Below are 19,073 nucleotides of genomic sequence, written 5' to 3' on the forward strand. Positions count from 1 at the left end.
CATTTCTGTTTCATGTTGGAGAAGGAAAAAGAGCTCAGAAATCAGAAAATTTGAATGGTTAGTCATTTAAATTGAATGAAATATTGGCATTGACCACATTAATAATATAGTTTCCAGTGGCGGATCCAGGACAGGGGGGAGGTCCCAAGGTTGGAACCCCCCTTTTTTTTAACAATCAATGTGAATTTGAATGGGGACATGTAGTTGAAACCACCCCCACCCCACCCCCTTTGTCCTGGAAGTGGGTTAAGGAACCCCCTTTTTAAAATGGCTGGATCCGCCCCTGGTATCATAGTAAACTTGTATGGTGGACTAAAAGATCAAAGACTTGCAAGGTTTTCATCTCCAAGAAGATTGAATTCATTCATGAACCTAATGAAAGTAAAGCAAACATAAAATCACCATTAAAAGGTGTCTATAGCTACTGGACAGGAGCTAACATAAATACATTGTTAAGTTAATAGGGGAAAAAAATCCAACTATACAAAGAATGCACATATTATCATGCTTAGCATTTAGGTATTACCCCCTTATATAAGTATTGGAAAAATATAAGAAGCTGCCTGAGTTAGCATTTGAAAAATTAAATTTTGTGAAAAAAGAAGTCTGCTACTGCCCAGTATATGAGTATACGAGTTCGATGCATCTGAAAGAGCTCTCATTTTTCAACTCATCATAGTCAAGCTTCTAAATCTTTGTTTGAAAATTAAAATAGACAAAGCAAATGCAATGCTTCTAGAATCCAGGTATCAGAATATCATCCCAAGTCTATGTTCTGCATTGAAAAACAAAATGTGTCAGTAGCAATCACAAAAGCTTATCTTAAAAAAAAGCTCCTGTCATCATGTTGGGGTACAAACAACTACATTATATGTACATCGAACTCTACTATAATTAAAGAAAAAGTTAACCATTCATATTTTCTTTATATGAGCCACCTTCTCCCTTTATTTCCATGCTTGTAACATTCTAATCGTTAACATGAAGCACAAACAAGCCCTTAACTATTACATAAGAATTAGAAAGGTTATATCTACCTGGGGGTGAGGTTGATCGTGGAGGAGTTGGCACACAACGGACTGGGGTAAAATCGCTGGCTTTACTACTATGGATGATGATGTGTGATGACATGACTGGTGGGCTATGAGTTGTGATACCTGTGTACAAAAGCCACTACAAATCAACCATATATCTCCTTTGTTCTTATAGACGAATTACAAAATATCTACTTATTGACAAAAAAAATTAAAATCTATCTGATTCATAATTGTCTTACAGTTCTTCCATAAAAGCATGCAAAGCAAACCTTTGATTAACTTGCTTGCTAAATTTGCTTGGATGTTTGCACACAATAGGTAGGCGCAGTACAGTCTGTTTTATATATATACTGGGATTTGATTGGACTATAAAAACTGACATGCAATGAAGTTAATGTTTATTGTCAATTCATATTCCAGTAAATAGTAAACAGACTGAAACAGACTACCTACCTTTTGTTTACAAACATCAAAACAAACATGGCAATCAACTATCAAGTTGATCAAAGGTTTGCTTTGCATGCTTTTATAGAAATCCTGTAAAATCTATCGAATTATGGGGATCTGTAAACGTCTAATGAATAAAAATATTGTATAATATCATATAAACTACCACAACCAAAAGTGTTGGTGCATTAATCAGTTTTAAAAAAGTAATGTCATTAGATGCTTTGATGCTGTTTTTCTCTAAATGATTCCAAGAATAGCAGACTGAAGTTTATGTGGTTTTATTTATATTATCATTAAGCAGGCTTTTTTAGATATTAAATCTTATCCATTACTACATAAAGCATAAAATGTACAAAAATATGTCATCCCCGATTTATTTTTACCCTGTACCTCATAAGGTAATAAATTAATCTTTTTGTAATGCGGATGAATAAATAATTCTAGCAGCCTAACACATACATGTAATGCAGGATTATATGTATCTATAAATTGTCTCAAACCTAATACATGTACTTGCATGTTTCATTGAAGTTCCTTCCACATAAAACGGTAGAAATCCTATTTTTTCTAAATTTTTGAAAAAATCATTTTTGACTATTTCAAGAACAAAGGAAATATGCGGGAAATGCATGAAAAATGATATTGTTATATAGTTAGCATCACAACAAAGATATAAACATAGCAAGTTCTATAATAAGTATTGTTAACATTCTTCTTGGTAGAAATACATGCAAATGTTTCTTCCTCTTGAATACATGTACATGTACCAAGAACACAGATCTAATCTAAAGAGAATAATATACAAAAAGGTTTCATTTGTTATATTGTTTTTTTAAATGAAATTTTGCCATTTAAAACTCTTTAAATTACAGTCTTCACTACATGAAGAATAAATTCCTCTAATAAAGCAAAGATATCTATAGCTACTTTTTCTAAATTCAACCAAATAACAACAAAAAGAAGGATGCAATAAACAGCCTATCAGCCTACATGGTGTTTACCTAGCAACCTTTTCGTTGTACCGACTCGAATGTTTTAACAGTATGTAACCAATGTAGTTTCAAATTTAATTGCACTGAACTGAACTGAGTCTTTGTATAGTTTTAAACAGTTTCACAACCAGGAAATAATTCCAGAAAGTAATAAAATTTTGTAGTCTTTATTTACATTTTATCAAAGTTATAACTTTATCTTGTAGTTAATCTTCAATTTCATTAGTAATTTACTTATCTCATATTGTTAGCCTATATGCAGATGACTCTAATAATATTAGTTTCAAGTTTACAATGCAAGAGCTGACAATTGTCATTTACCGGGTAAAATGTGTAGTCATGAAAAAATTACAGATCTCCATAGAACTTTTGTTTCTCGATAAATTCTTATAAAAATAAAAGATTCTCTTAGAAAAAGATAACAAGTCTATAAATTTGAAATGATACCCGTATTTTATCGATCAAAGTCGTACTTCATGTATTCAAAAAATGTGTGATGAAGCAAACATTTATTGTAATTTACTTGAATAAAATTAACATCAAAGTGGCATCTTTGAAAAGCTCTCAATGAAATAATTTCTCCGCAATGGCAAATGAGTGACTCCAGGGATGATTCCAGGTGTTTTCAAATGGGTCCCTTGGACATCAAATTGGGAATTTTTATTCTAATTGGGATTTTTTAAGCATAAAATCTAAGTCCAAATAACATTATTTTCCTGTAAAAACGGAAAATGTATATTATTAAGATTAACTTGTAAACTGATGTTCATGTAAGTTGTACCATTTTGAATAATTCTGGATGGGCTACTGTTATTGCATGAATATCATTGAACATGATGCACTACTCTATCATCTTAGCTATAGCTATATAGGCCTATTACAAAAATATATATTTCAGCTAACATAAACCACTGAAAAAAATCATTTGTTGGGTATTTTTTTTCAACAGCAGGTCATCTCTATAAATTTACCTTGATTCAAATGGATTTTAAATTGAACTGGTCAATTGTCGAATTCAGAAAAGCAATTACAAAAGTTCATATACATGTACTTAAGAGACGACATCAAAAGTTCAATGAAGGATAAAAAACTTAATTCACATAGTTTTTTCACTGACCCCAACACCCCCCTCTAAACTTAATTTGGGAAAAATTGATTGACCAATAGGGATATATGTAAAATCGATTTTAGATTAACAAAACTTGCAGCAATGTTGAAATAATTTCTTTTGCAAAACAAATGTTCATCATATTATATAACTGGCTCTGCTGGGCGATCTGCTTTTACAAGATCGGCGCCCATTAAACTTTATCCATCAATGTTATATCAAAATTTGAATTTTCTCTCTGCTGAGGTCTGCTTTGACACACATTTTTATCAACCTGCTGGGCGATCTGCTTTTACAAGATCGTATACTCCTATAAGATATTAATCAATTGAATTCGGCTGATAAAATTATTTGCCACATTTTGACATAATTAAAACATTGTTAATAAAATGGGGTCGTAAACAGCATTCTTATCCGGATTTTAAAACGTTTTGACAACAAACTATGAAAAGTTATACACAACAGCCCAGTGGATTTTGCTTTTTCCACCTGCCCACCGTGGGCAGCCCACCCGTGCCCACTCTAGCTTTAATCTCTTTTTTTTTGTAAAAATATTGATTACAAATGCTTATCTGCTTTTTTCAAGTGATTGTACTTGCAAGTCTTTAGATTTGTCAAAGGAAATTGCATGCCCACTCCTATGGGTGGGCAGAGTGGACAAGGTAGAAATTTTGTCCACCCGGTGCCCACTCCCATGGTGGGCCGGTGGACAAAGCAAAATCCACCCGAGCTGTAGTGTAGTTGCCTTAATCAGTGACAGAAACTTTTCCGGAAATATCGACTTTTATTTTATTTATATTTTTTTTTTTATATTGGGAATTCATTTTCATGTACATTTTTTTGGGGCCGCTGGCCGATTTAAGGGCCGCTCAGCGGCCCTAAACTATATAGTGGAATCATCCCTGGACTCAGTTCAGTGCAATGAACTACTGACATAGGTATTTTTATTTGAAGGTTAGAATTTCCATGGTATATGAAACATCATAGAATCTATGAAATTTATGAATTCTAACAGTACCTATACTGTATAGTATGTATAATTTTTTGTAACAATTTTGTCAATCTTCATGCAATGTTTTTCTTACAAAAAGGGAAGCAAACAACAAAATAAAAAACAAATTTGTTAATAGTTGACTAAGATTGTGGTAACAGAAAAATACTGGATTCAAAACAGACTATTTACAGATTTATGAATGACTCAATTATACTGAAACCTACCTGGATCCATACTATCGCCTTGCCAACCTGCTGAGCTATTTCCACTCAGATTTGCCTGAGATTTTCCATAGTAACTACTCATTGACTCACTTTCATCACCTACACTTTCTACCTCATCGTCTGCTGACGAAATAGAACTCATAGTTGTACGTTTTAATCGTTTGTGAGGGTTCCCTGACGGACTCAGGGCGGGGCCATTTTGAAGACCCTGTTGTACATGCATCACAATGTCCTGGGCACTATAGTTATAATAACTGGGACTGTCCATTTGTTTTGCCGGGGGCATCATAGGATGTATTCCATTCTGCGGTAAAACAATAGATGCTGCAAAAAGATTGATATTGTCTGAAAATACATAAAACATTAATAGCTATTCAGTTCATTAAAACATAAATTATTAGTAATAACATAATGATAAGATATAACGTCTTAATTTCTTTTACAATACACACTTACATGTAATAATATCATTGTATTGATGTTGGATGACTTTGTGTATTTATGTTTTTAATATGACATTTTCTGTATTTAAAAGTTGTTGTGTTAGGTGATATAATTTTCATTTTTGTTACATAATGCAGGGACCATGCTTCTGAGAAATTAGAGCAATAATGATTGATTGATTGGTGTGTAACACCACTTTCAGCACTATTGTACTATTTTATTGCAGTCAGTTCTTTATTGGTAGAGGAAGCCAGAGTGCCCCACAGGTTTCTAATTAACATACTTTGACTTTCATATTCTTATTAACAAATATATATAAACATTGCGTATAAACATAAACTTGTATTTACACTTAACTGCGGCCAAGCTTAGCGAAAGGTAGTGCGACGTAATCAGTCAAACAAACTTTATTAGATTATTTCGTAAAGGAACGATCATTTTCATTGGTCAATTCAAACCTTCGACCTCACACCTGCAAACTAGAACACATGTACTGTAAAGTTGAATGGACTGATCAGTTTTCATGTTGTTATAACCTTCCATCGTCGTAAGCTTGTACATGATTGTGTGTTTGATTATTCCATAGCAATTCTTACTTTTATACATGTGCATGTAAAATTCATTGATTTATAATTTTGTGTAGTAGCTATATATAGCAAAATTTAAAACTTTAAAATCTTAACATTTTTCATGTGGAAATATTTTAATTCAACTGTCTCCTCTCAGTTGGTTCTCAATTAAAGATATGGAATTAAACGATCTACCATTGGGTCGCTACCATTTTATTTTGATGGGGGGACTTGGATGAAACATTTTTATTTTTTTTAGTTGTAATCTCAGTCCTGTCTTTTTATTTTTCAGTCTGTTCAGTTCTGCCTTGTTTTTATTAGTTTGTCCGGATTTTTTTTTAACATAAATCGTCATCCTGCCTTTTTTTTTGCCAAGTTGCTAATCCTGTCTTTTCATATCTCTCCCAAATTTTATGTATTTGACTAAAGATAGTGTGATTTTTTTTCTGATTCAGTTTACTTGATTTTGAAAAAAAAAACACGAAATTTTAAGTAAATTCAGAACATCTAACCAACCATGCTTTGTTTAGAGAGATGGCAAACAATGGCACAGTGGAAGGAAATGTACATTATAAATTCCAGCGATATATTTCATGAATTTTATAAATAACTGTTTTGCTATTCTCGGTTGAAAAACGAACCTAAAGTATATATTGTAAATATTTAATAAATAGTTACATAGAAAACAATCAGTTTTTAAAAGGGTGTTTATTCATTACATGTATTGATAAAAAGATGAGTCCCTTCTTGTGCATGCATTCAGTCATCGTTAATTTCTTAATATTTCGTTTATCAGTTTATTACACATAGATATAGGAGGATGTGGTATGAGTGCCAATGAGGAAACTCTCCATCCAAATTACAATCTATAAAAGTAAACCATAATAGGTCAATGTACGGCCTTCAACACGGAGCCTTGGCTCACACCGAACAACAAGCTATAAAGAGCCCCAAAATTACTAGTGTAAAACCATTCAAACAAGTTTTCATCCAATTAAATTCAAAAACAGTACATTTATATTGTTCCTTATAAACTACGATATTTCTCACCAGTATTTATTTATTTTTTTAGTTCCACACATACAAAAGAAAACATCTTCGCAGATGTAACATTTTAATCCTTTTTCCACCAACATGCCTTCACTGAATTCATTTGAATTTCGTGGTGACCATGATAGTTCATTGCATACTACGTCTTCATTCACTTGCACAAATAATACGATTATTGTTGTTTTGTTTCTATATTTCGGGGACAATTTGCTCGTTTATGATACTTAATTTCTGAATGACCAAACGCTAAGCTACTGTGTAACGTTATGTGTGTTCGTTTTATAGCATGAAAACACCAGAAGAAGAATGTGCAACCCATCATAAATTATTGTAAATAATGTAATGGATCAGTATTATGAGATCCTAATTATAAGTAACTACGACATTGAAAGAAATTAACAAGAGGCTGTCACAACGACAGCAAACCGGATTTATTAATATTTATTTGTGTCCTGGCAATATCACAAGAACCATTACTGATCAATGGTGAAAGTGAAAATCGTCAATATCAAATTTGACCTCCATTTTGTCATCAGTATCAACATATTAAAATTTGAAAAGCTTAGATTGAATGGTTCATGAGTAAATGCAACAACGTGAATGGAAACGCCATTTTACAATCTTTCAAGAACCATAACGCCTGAACGGTAAAAGTCAAAATCGTCATTATTGAACTTGACCTCTATTTTGTCATCAGTAACAACATATAAAAATTTCAAAAGCTTTGGTTGAATGGTTCATGAGAAAATGCACGGACACGACTGGAAACACCATTTTTCAATCTTTCAAGAACCATAACTCCTGAACGGTGAAAGTCAAAATCGTCATTATTTAACTTTACCTCTATTTTGTCATCAGTTACAACATATTAAAATTTGGGAAGCTTTGGTAGAACAGTTCATGCGTAAATGCACGGACACAACTGGAACCTCCATTTTTCAATCTTTCAAGAACCATAACTCCTGAACGGTAAAGGTCAAAATCGTCATTATTGAACTTGACCTCCATTTTGTCATCAGTAACAACATATTAAAATTTGGGAAGCTTTGGTAGAACAGTTCATGCGTAAATGCACGGACACGACTGAAAACTCCTTTTTCCAATCTTTCAAGAACCATAACTCCTGAACGGTAAAAGTCAAAATCGCCATTATTGAACTTGACCTTCATTTAGTTGTCAGTAACCACATATTAAAATTTTAAAAGCTTTGGCTGAACGGTTCATGAGTTAATGCACGGACAACATTTGATTGCCGCCCGCCCGACTGCCCGACTGCCCGACCGCACATCCCCAAATCAATAACCGACATTTTTGTCACAAAAATCCGGTTAAAAATGGTTCATTATTCATCCGTACAAAAGCGGCACATGTATTTTTATTTTATCCTTATATTTTTCATAATGCAGTACAAGATAATTGTGTTGTCGCAGTATAATATATCGACACAACTATTTGAAATTCACAAAACATCTATATAATTCTTTTGACCAAAGATTTGTAAACTAAACAAATTCTTGTTTTTACATTCGTAGTAGCATAGTACATTCCATTATTAGTCACCTGTGTCAATTCATGGGCACACTACTATTGTTGATGATTTTCAATCTTTCGACCAATGAAGTGAGACGTTACAAGTTGTTTGTTTGTGATACGCCAGAATTTTATCAACGAACTATCATTCGCTAAACTTGACTGCATTTTCGTGTACTTTGCTTTTCATATCATACCCGATAAATCAAAATAACAATTGCATAGAATAAGAATATGCCAAATGGTTGCAAAAAATAATGCAGCAAGATCCTGCACTTTTAATCGTTTTATGTGACTTGGATTATTGGGGGCTGTCAAGCACCCCAAATACTATAGTAGCATCATTAAAGTGTTTTTGAGTTCATCTCGGACATATTGACGACAGACGAACAGAAAGAAAGACAGAATACGGTATGCCATAATACATCCAGTAAACGGACATATAATTATAGGATTAACACTTCTTAACCTGTAATTGAAAAGTTTTTATGAGTCCTGAATGTTTCATTCTCTGTTCACAAAACCTCAACAAAGATCTTTAAAGTTTGAATATATTCTGTTTTTTAGACATTGTTAGAGTACTTGTTTTGTTCTTAAGTTTTTATGTTTTTATCTAATAAATTGGAATTTAAAACGCTGAACACTTTTGTACTGTTCTCTATTCAATGCAATGCAATTAAATCATGTCCCAATTTTTTCAAACTCTTTCATTACTCTAAATAAAGATGATTTTTGTTTAAAAAAAGGAATATGTATTAGAAAATGTATACATACGTCTTGTAACCCGTAACAATTCTCTTGCAGAAAATACACCTGTGGCCGAGATGCTATCATTTCCTGATACCCCTGAGTGAATATTTCCAGGCACTGTAAATCAAAGAAAAATCGTTACTCACAATTCTTAGGGTTTATCTTCACTTATAAACTACATTATCAACTGCTCTATTTTCATTTTCATATAAAGATGAAATTATGAACTATATTGTAACGGTATATATTATAAAGTAAGTTTCAAATTAAGTTATTTATTGGTTCACACGCTACAGCTCATACATTTGAATATCTATGTAACTACCTTTTCAACCATGGTGTTGTGTAGACTAAGTTATTTACAATGTATCCTCATATTGTGTATATCTAAATTAGCATGATATTACTGTGATAATTCTCACCATCTGTCATAGTATTCTCTACACTAACATTGATATATCTTTGTGCAAATTGTGTAACATAGGGTTTTTGGGTTTTTTTGTGTGTGTTTTAACACCACTTTTAAGCACCGCTTTTGAGCTCTTTTGTGGTAGCCAGTATTTATTGGTGGAGGAAGCAGGAGTGCCCTGAGAACATAGGAAGAAATCATATGGTCTCTGAAGACAGCTTCTAAACTTAGCTGCAATAAATCAATCTTAGGTTTTCATTACTACATGTACATTGTATTTTTTTGGCCAAAAAAAAAATTTCTGTACATTTTAAAACTGACTTGTTTTTTGCAATGATTCTTTATTTCTCATGTAGATAAGATCCTAGATTTCTTTAAGCTTTCTGCACAACTCGATAAAAATTGCTATATTTAGAAAACAACCCTCGTCAGTTTTGTGTCTTAAAATTTGCAAACATATTGCAAGACATCTATATTCAGCATGTTCAGTATATGATAATTGTACTATTACTTTTGATATCGTGATCATTCATTTGCATGTCAGCATGTTCAGTATATGATAATTGTACTATTACCTTTGATATCGTGATCATTCATTTGCATGTCAGCATAATCTGATCTGGGATCTGGTACTGTAAATTGTATAAATAACATTAACATACAAGTAATACCAGCATAAAATTCATATCAAACACATACATGTACACATACAGTTTTGTAGTATTCCAAAAATTTGATTTTTTTTGTTATTGACAATGATTTAGGTATTAATACATAAAAATATCTGGTAATGCATGTAAATGTATATGCATTGTTAAACATTTGTAAAACACCTTTTGGCACTTTCACCTTCCAACAAATGTATTTGACACTGAACACTTTCCTTCTTCCTTGTCCTTGTCTCACTTTTCTCTTCCTTATAGTTAATTTTAAGTTATTGTGCGATAAAGGTACCAGAACTGTCATCATAGTAGGTCGATAACGATTTACTTCCTCAAAGAAACTTATCATAACAGAACATAGTAGATCAAAACAAGATTGTCCTCTCTTTCAGAACTTACCATAACAACCTACTTAGAAGTCTAAATAAGACTTATCATGCATGCTACTGTCTACATAGAAGAGATTACTTCCATTACAGAAACTTTGATAACTTAATTGTTCTCTATTCCTTGAAGCAATATATGTGTATAAAGTTAGTCTTCTTTTCCCGTAAGAAATTTTGTGTACAAAGTTTACAAAATACAATCTAATTACATAAAAGTGTGCAAACTATTACACTTCCCTTGCAGTAACTTACCATAACTGTGTATAAAGTTAGCCAAATAGAGATCTAATTCCCTCACAGACACACTTATATGATGAGGATTTACACATAAAGCAGGGTTCATACACTCATGTGATTTTTCTAACCGTTCACCATCAGTACTTTCCAGTGGAATAGCTTTGAATAAAATCACCATGACAAGGTCTAATCTCCAAACCTTGTCTGCTTGTCTTAAGCAGTCTATTCGTCTCATTTTTCCTTTTTGATCAGGATTACTTGTTACACAAACCGGAGGTCTTTTTCCTGTCATGCTTAACACAAAATCTTCTCGACATTCCTGGGTTATATCTTTCCGTAACTTTGCTAATAATCTGGAAGCCCATTTCTGTTTGATTTCTGGTTTTTCATTCTGGTGAAACAAGAAAAATCGATATTAAACTGAGCATCATAAATACAGTTATACATCATAACAATTTAATGTGTATGGATAAAAGGAAAAGAGAGGGTATATGTTCATACATGTAGCACAGCTACTCAAAACAAGAATAACTAAAAGTCATGTACATGTAGAGGCTCTACACAGTTTTCAGCTCTTAACACTTCACCATCTAAAATTATAAGTTGTGAATAAAATAAACATACATGTATATCATACTTGTACTATCAACAACAAATTTATTTTGTAAAAAATATTCCTGTTTAAAGTAACCTGTGAACGAACCTTATCTTGTTAAACTCTATTTTTGCCACAGTTTATGGTGTTTTTTTTTTTTAACTTTGTTTTACATATTGCATGTATATATATATTGTGTCAAAGATCAAATTTGATCTTTCAGTGCATATTTCCTTGTTCTTGTTAACAATTCTTTTTGATCAATTAAAGCCATTTCAATTCATATTTTATAGAGTCTTTCTATATTGTGTTGTTATACTACTGTTTCAGGTTAGGTGGAAGGTTGGCACCTGTTAAATATTTTAAACCGACTGCATTTGTTTGCACCTGACTTAAGTCAGGAACCTGTGTTCAGAGGTTGTCTTTTGTTGATGAGGTTCTTTAGTGTTTCTCCTTTTATATATAGATTAGACTGTTGAATTTCCTGTTTGAATTGTCCATTCGTTTTTGATGCGTTTTGTTATTTGATTTTGCCATGTGATTATGGACTTTCCAAATTGATTTTCCTCTGAGTTCAGTATTTTTGTGATTTTACTTTTTACACCAGTCATTTTGGGGCCTTTTAAAGCTTGCTGTTGAGTGTGATTGGTTGACGGCCATACTTTGACCTATAATGGTTTACTTTTTATAAAAAGCGATTGAATGGAGAGTTGTCTCATTGGCACTCATACAATGTACCACATCTTCCTATATCTATGTACCTTGAAATTGTACCTGTACATTTTTAATATTCTGAAATAAATAGCAACTATAACACAAAAAATTGGGAATGTATCCATGGGACATAGATGATGCCACTGCTTGCATACAAGGTTATAAAGGGACATATGTAAAGAAGGGAAAAGTACTTGAGGCAAACTTAAGTTAGTGAACAAAAACGAAAGAAACAAAATCCATTTGTAAAGGGGCTGAATTGTAGACCAGTAAAAGTGGCACCAGCAAAATTCAAATTTAATCTATGTTTTGATGTAATAAAGATTGCATACAAGTTTCATTATATTTCTTTGAGGCAAACTTAAGATACAGAACAGAAATAATTCAGTAATTTTTCCAATATAGACTCTCGAATGGTAAAAGTAACGCTACCCAAATACAAACTTGTTCTGTGTTTGGTGGTAATTAGCATTGTGTATAAGTTTCATAACATTTGGTTAAGCAACCTAAAGTAAAGTTGGAGAACAGAAACCAATTTTGGGAGATACAGACGGACAAAGGCAAAACTTACTGCCCCCTTGGCTACGGCATTGGGCATAAAAATACAGAATCTACTACTTGTTTTAATCCTTACTTGAAGTTCTTCTTTCACACGTCTCTCTTCTTCCATATTCATTCTTTTCTCATGTTTTTTGTAATACTTTCTTTTAGCTGCCTGTAAGTTGAACCATGTGTAAGAGAATGCCTTCACATGAGGCAACAGAGCCTCGATAAATGGGTGAAATTCATCCTGAAAGTATAAACAATCATAAAATTGAGAATGGAAATGGGGAATATGCCAAAGAGACAACAACCCGACCATAGAAAAAAACAACAGCAGAAGGTCACCAACAGGTCTTCAATGTAGCGAGAAATTCCCGCACCCGGAGGCGTCCTTCAGCTGGCCCCTAAACAAATATATACTAGTGCAGTGATAATGAACGCCATACTAATTTCCAAATTGTACACAAGAAACTAAAATTAAAATAATACAAGACTAACAAAGGCCAGAGGCTCCTGACTTGGGACAGGCGCAAAAATGTGGCGGGGTTAAACATGTTTGTGAGATCTCAACCCTCCCCCTAAACCTCTAGCCAATGTAGAAAAGTAAACTCATGCATGAAAGATTTTTTTCAGTATTATTTTGTTATTACAATGTACAGTTAATATTTATAAGGTCTGACCATAGTGATCAATGGCGACTCATTTCTGATTGAATTTTAATTCCTGGGTCTAATTACTTTTTTTTCAGATTTTGACAAGAGCATAAGACTTAAGTGACCAGACCTAGTTGCTTCTGATGAGTACAAAATATACAAAATCAACAATTATATGCTCTCTGTTCAGTTGCATACAATGTATACATGTACAAAAATGTATATGTGCCAATAGTAAAATGTTAATTATCAAACTGGTTCCAAAAATTTTAATCCCCAAATCTAAATACTGCATGATATCCAGGGTCTTGCTTTCAGATTAAATACCTATAATGATAATAATACATGTATGTATCATCATAAAAACAAATACTTGTATATTCTATTTTCTCAGTATGAAAACCATTGACATTCAGCATGTTCAAGCAAAACATTTATATGACAGAAAGATTATATTTTCCTGGTCAAGACTTTATACAGGTTTGGCAAATATATTGTTATATTTGATTATAATTTTTGGATTACCAGGTATTTTACCATAATATAGATGGTGATTGGCCCATCAAAATTTTAACTCAAATGATTTATAATTTAGTGAAGTCCGGTATTACATAGACTTATTAGCAATTTTAATGAAGAAGTTGCAACTTTTAAGGCAGCCAATTTACTGCTTTGTCAATATTGTGATAATGTGGTAAACATTTATTCAGATTTTATTGCTCTTGTCAGGCTAGTCACATAATAGATTTCAAAATCAAGCAAAGCAACAAAAGAAGACAAATGGCTAGATGAATTGGTGTTTCCATTCCACTGACAAATTTTACATGGATTTTTGGACGAGAACATGTTGATGCTACACAAGTATCACCCCTGCTTTGTACAAAGACCCTTATTTTGGAACCATTAATCGATCTAGGAGGTAATCAACAACATACCTACCAAGTTTTCAAAATGCCCATGGGGGTTTTACGTGCAAAATGGCTCCCATAGTCCCACAAAACCTTCAAGGGGCCTCAAATATATATTAATGTTGTTTTTTGGCTTCTTCATAGTTTTACAAGCCTAGAGCCATTGTAAAATTAATTGTTTTGTTTGAAATTGTGGACAAATTTGCTCTTTCAAAATTTCCATTTTGGAGCATCCATAGGGGAAATCCTCCACAAGTAGTGACAGTTGGCAGGTATGCAACAAGTAAGAATGGAAGTGATTTTCCACCACTTAATTTGATCACGAACATATTTAAAAGATATCGAGATAGAAAGTGGTTTATCTTGATAATGAAGAGACTTTGATAATGGAATACAGCATTATTTATTTGCATGTTCAGCCAGAAGCACTAGAGTAGAGAAATGTGTTAGAACTGTCATTATCAAGAAACCAGTCAAACCTTTTGAGGGTGTAGGCCGAGTCTAAATAAATTTATTATTACAGGACAATGAAAAATCTTTTAGAAAGGAACTGAATGCTCAATGTGAAACCAGAAAAAAAAAGATTTTGCACAAATGCTGGAAAGGTCAAATATTCAATATTTTCTCCTACTTAAGGGGCATAATGCAACAAAGTAGTGTTACTTTCAATTTAATATTTTGTTTAAAATTGGATTTTCATGTGAAATAGGTAATTTAGGTTCACGGCTATACAAATAATTGACTTTTTTATGTTCATGCATGTATTTTTTTTTTATTGGAGTACTTTTAAGCTATTTTTCATGGGTATAAGCGGCTCAAATCTAATCATTCGCTTGGTACTTAAAATTCTATATTTGACGACTAGGTACAACTTTTTCGGTTACGATTTGAAGCATCCGCCAAACAGACAACATTGATTAAATATGAATGTGGTAATAACGACCAGTAATTCATTTCGAAAGGAGAAAATGCACGTCAAGACACGAACACTGACTTTTCCGAGTATCCGCCATTTTGAAAAATAATCCCTCACCATTCTATCATTTTCAAAGAAAACACAATTAAAATTACTACTTTTAACTATATCTAAGAATCACTGCAATGTAAAATAAAGAGTGAATTGCGAAAATTGACAAAACTATGCGATCTTCAGCAAAAAAAAACCAATTCACACATGCAGAGGCGCAGTATCATCTTACCATGGTCATCTTTTTCTAACTTTCATATCCGAAAAGTTAAGTTTGATCTCTTCACATGTGTTAGCTGATTCGTGCAATTTAAATATAGTTTGTTACATCAATGATGTTTTCGCACTGTTTATTTTCTTCCTCTGGTACAAATTCTGGGAAGTTGGCCAAACTTTTCTGACCCCAGTTCTCCTCTAATCAACTATGGCGTAGTATGTCTGAGACGGGACTATTGTTGTTGTCGGCTTCCATATATGGAACTAAGCGAATCACTCCTCCTTTGAAAACCAATCATTTTGTGTATTCAAATATGTCAAAACTGATTGACAGACAATTTCAAAACAAATACGTATATTGAATTCACAATCTTTTAAATTAACTTTACTCCTCATTGTAACAAGTTTCTTAAACCGTCTCACAAAACAAAGTCTACTAGCTCGCGTTTGTTTAGTAAATTTTTTTTATTTGTATATAGAAGGGCCTATAGATACATAAAAGGCAAACTAACCGCATGCAGGCTGATAATTAAATAATTAAATGACTTAACATTAAAATTATTTTAATAGTTGGATTCATTAAAGTCCTGTGGTGTTCTATTTTTTATTTTTTTTTTTGTGCACATCAGCTGCATCGTCAAGTTTACAAAATGTACTGTAGACGTTTTCAAAATACAGACTGATTTTTTGTTTAAAAAACAGTTCACTGAGTGTTACCGGGATGGAACCCCCCCCCCCCCCCTTTTCAGTTTGACAAGTACGTAATTCTATAATTTTCTTAGTAAATATTCCTTTATACTAAAAAAGTTTTCAACTTGTGTTCACTTCCGTTTTAAAGTGCTTTTGCTCTTGTGCATGCGAGTTTCAGCAGGGGCGGATGCAGGAATTTTCGAAAGGGGGGGTGCTAACCCAGGGCAAAGGGGGGTGCAAAACATATGTCCCGATACAAATGCATTGATCGGCAAAAATAAAGGGGGGTGCGCACCCCCGGAACCCCCCCCCCCCCTGGATCCGCCACTGGTTTCAGTACCATCACAATAGTAAGGGACTTTCTATACTAACTTATATATGAAAGTCCCTGAAATAGTTAAGTGATTATATGCTATCCATTTCAGTATTTTACGGTGGTAAAGGGAAATAGAGAGGCAACAAGCTTATATAGCCTAAACTAATGGTATAGTAGTCCATCCAAAACTACTATTTGAATAATCCTCTATTGTAGACAAACCTTTATGTATGATTTTCAACAGCTCATTTGAAAATGGGGAGGTACCCGAGGATTGGAAGATTGCTATAATAACTGCGTTTTTTGAGAAGGGAGATAATAAATCAGCTTCAAACTACCGTCCAGTTAGTCTCACGAGCATTCTATGAAAAATTATGGAGAAACTTATGCGAAAGAGAATAATTGAACACATGGATAGATAGAACTTGTTTATCATCAACAGTTTGGCTTCATGGGTGGTAGATCAACTTCTCTACAGTTGCTGAAAGTCCTAGACAAGTGGACAAAGGTACTTGACAAAGGAGGTATATTACACTCGATTTATATATATGGACTTCATGAAAGCCGCATATGAGACAATACTACACAAGATTAAACACAATAGTATCAGTGAGCAAACTACAAACTGGACAAGAAGCATCCTTAGTAATAGACAACAGTGCGTACAGGTCAATGGGTCAAGATCAAGAGGACTGTCACCAGTGGAATTCCATAAGGCTCTGTATTGGCACCAATTTTGTTCGTTCTATTCATTAACGACTTGCCAAACAATGTTATATCAGATGTATTCATGTTCGCAGACGACACCAAATTATTTAGAGAAATAGTCGACCAGAACGATCAGAACCTTATCCAGGAAGACCTTGACATCCTATTTGATTGGAGCAAAACTTGGCTATTGAAATTCCACCCGAACAAGTGTAAAGTTTACCGATTAGTGGAAGGAATACTAATCATGAACCTCCAAACTACACGATAAAAAAAAGTACGAAGGCGGTCGTACTAACCTTGAAAATGTTGAATCAGGAAAAGATATGCCAGATATTGGTGTAACTGTTGACATGAATCTGACATTTGCAAACCATATTCAAAACTTAGTTAATAAAGCTAATCAGATCGTAGGCCTCACTCGCCGTTCCTTTGTCCACCTAGTCAATCGCACATTTACATTATTATTCAAGGCACTTGTAAGACCGAATCTGGAGTATTCAAACAGTATATGGTCACCCAAATGTGAATGAATACAGAAAGGCTGACATTACAAGTATTGAGAATGTGCAAAAGAGAGCGACCAAAATGCTGCCTACAATGAGAGACTTGCGATACGAAGACCGCTTACGAAAACTCAAGCTTCCAAACCTCCGTTTCCGCCGTTTACGAGGTGACATGATAGAAGTGTACAAGTTATTGACAGGGTTATACGACACTGGAGTTACAAATGGTTTACTAGAGATGCACAACACAACTAAAACGATAAGAGGCCACTCAATGAAACTTATGAAACTACGAAGTCGTCTGGGATCTCAGGAAGTATTTTTTCACCAACAGAGTAGTGGACATATGGAACAGCCTCCCTGAAGAAGTTTTATCAGCAAAAACTTTAAACACTTTCAAAAACAGATTAGATAAATTTTGGGCCAACCAACCATTAATGTATGATTATGACATTTAGGGAGCTACCATTTGATTTTTATGGGGGGGCTAGGATGAAAAATTTTGTCCTGCATTTTTTTTTAGCTGTAATCTCTGTCCTGCCTTTTTATTTTTCACTCTGTTCGGTCCTGCTTTTTTTTTTTTAGTTTATCCTGACTTTTTATTACCTAAATTGTAGTCCTGACTTTTTTTTTTTGCAAGTGTCTCATCCTGCCTTTTTTTTTTCACTCAAAACTCCTGTCCTGCCTATTTTTTTCAAATTTCATCCTAGCCCCCCCCCATAAAAATCAAATGGTAGCTCCCTTATCCGGAAGTGAGAAACGTACAACTAAATACAACAATGATGAAGTAGATCAGAATATAATCTAAAGATCCATAGGTATGTATCCATAGGTAGGTAACATCGCATGACTAACAAAAAGAACACTCTCAATAAGTTGAAATATTAGCATGTCGCTCACCAAGGCCTATATGAGCTTCTTCAACAGGCGATGCCATGGACATTCTCGAACATTGTAGATTAGATTATAAATTATGACTAAAGTCTTATTTTTTTTCATATCTTGTATTGCTGATAATTTTTTGTTTACAATTTATCTCGAATCTTCTATAGTGTTTGCCAAAAAAAAATGAAAATGTTTAAAAAAATAAATTCGTCATTCAACCGAAAATCTACAGCGCACATGCCCGTCTTCTTGTTGAGTATATGCACCAGAAGTCTGGAGCCCGTATACAACTCCAAATATCAACAATTGTTAACATGTCAATGGAACAGATTTCAGCGATCAAAAAAGTGCGACAGAAATGTTCACGGTTGGTTGGAATTACGCGCTTCAGACTTAGGACAGACACTTGAGAGTGACGAGGTTGGATGTGTTTGAGGGCGCGCCAACCCTACGAAAAAAAGTAAAAATCCATCGAAAAAAGCTTAACACATCAGAACTAAAGATATAAAAAAGTAAAAAAATAAATAACA

At 33.4% G+C, this 19,073-nt stretch overlaps 1 protein-coding gene across 5 annotated transcripts in view; it reads right to left on the reverse strand.

Annotated features, from left to right (window-relative positions):
• The window catches only part of LOC143055734 (nuclear factor 1 A-type-like), a 38,014-nt gene that overhangs the window by 10,348 nt on the left and 8,593 nt on the right, over window positions 1–19,073 (reverse strand). The window contains exons 1-7 of one of the 5 annotated variants that reach the window (XM_076228877.1): window positions 15,455–15,677; window positions 12,786–12,941; window positions 10,858–11,233; window positions 10,133–10,189; window positions 9,173–9,265; window positions 4,806–5,129; window positions 1,038–1,157 (exon numbers count right to left, since the gene is read on the reverse strand). In XM_076228877.1, the coding sequence (XP_076084992.1) occupies window positions 1,038–1,157; window positions 4,806–5,129; window positions 9,173–9,265; window positions 10,133–10,189; window positions 10,858–11,233; window positions 12,786–12,941; window positions 15,455–15,463 (1,135 nt within the window). In that variant the 5' untranslated portion in view covers window positions 15,464–15,677. Of the gene's footprint in view, window positions 1–1,037; window positions 1,158–4,805; window positions 5,151–9,172; window positions 9,266–10,132; window positions 10,190–10,857; window positions 11,234–12,785; window positions 12,942–15,454; window positions 15,678–19,073 lie in introns of those variants that run through there. The other 4 variants (XM_076228876.1, XM_076228874.1, XM_076228873.1 and 1 more) reach the window with 4 other exon arrangements.

Source organism: Mytilus galloprovincialis, chromosome 1 (genome assembly GCF_965363235.1).
Source record: "Mytilus galloprovincialis chromosome 1, xbMytGall1.hap1.1, whole genome shotgun sequence".
Classification (NCBI taxonomy): Eukaryota; Metazoa; Mollusca; class Bivalvia; order Mytilida; family Mytilidae; genus Mytilus; species Mytilus galloprovincialis.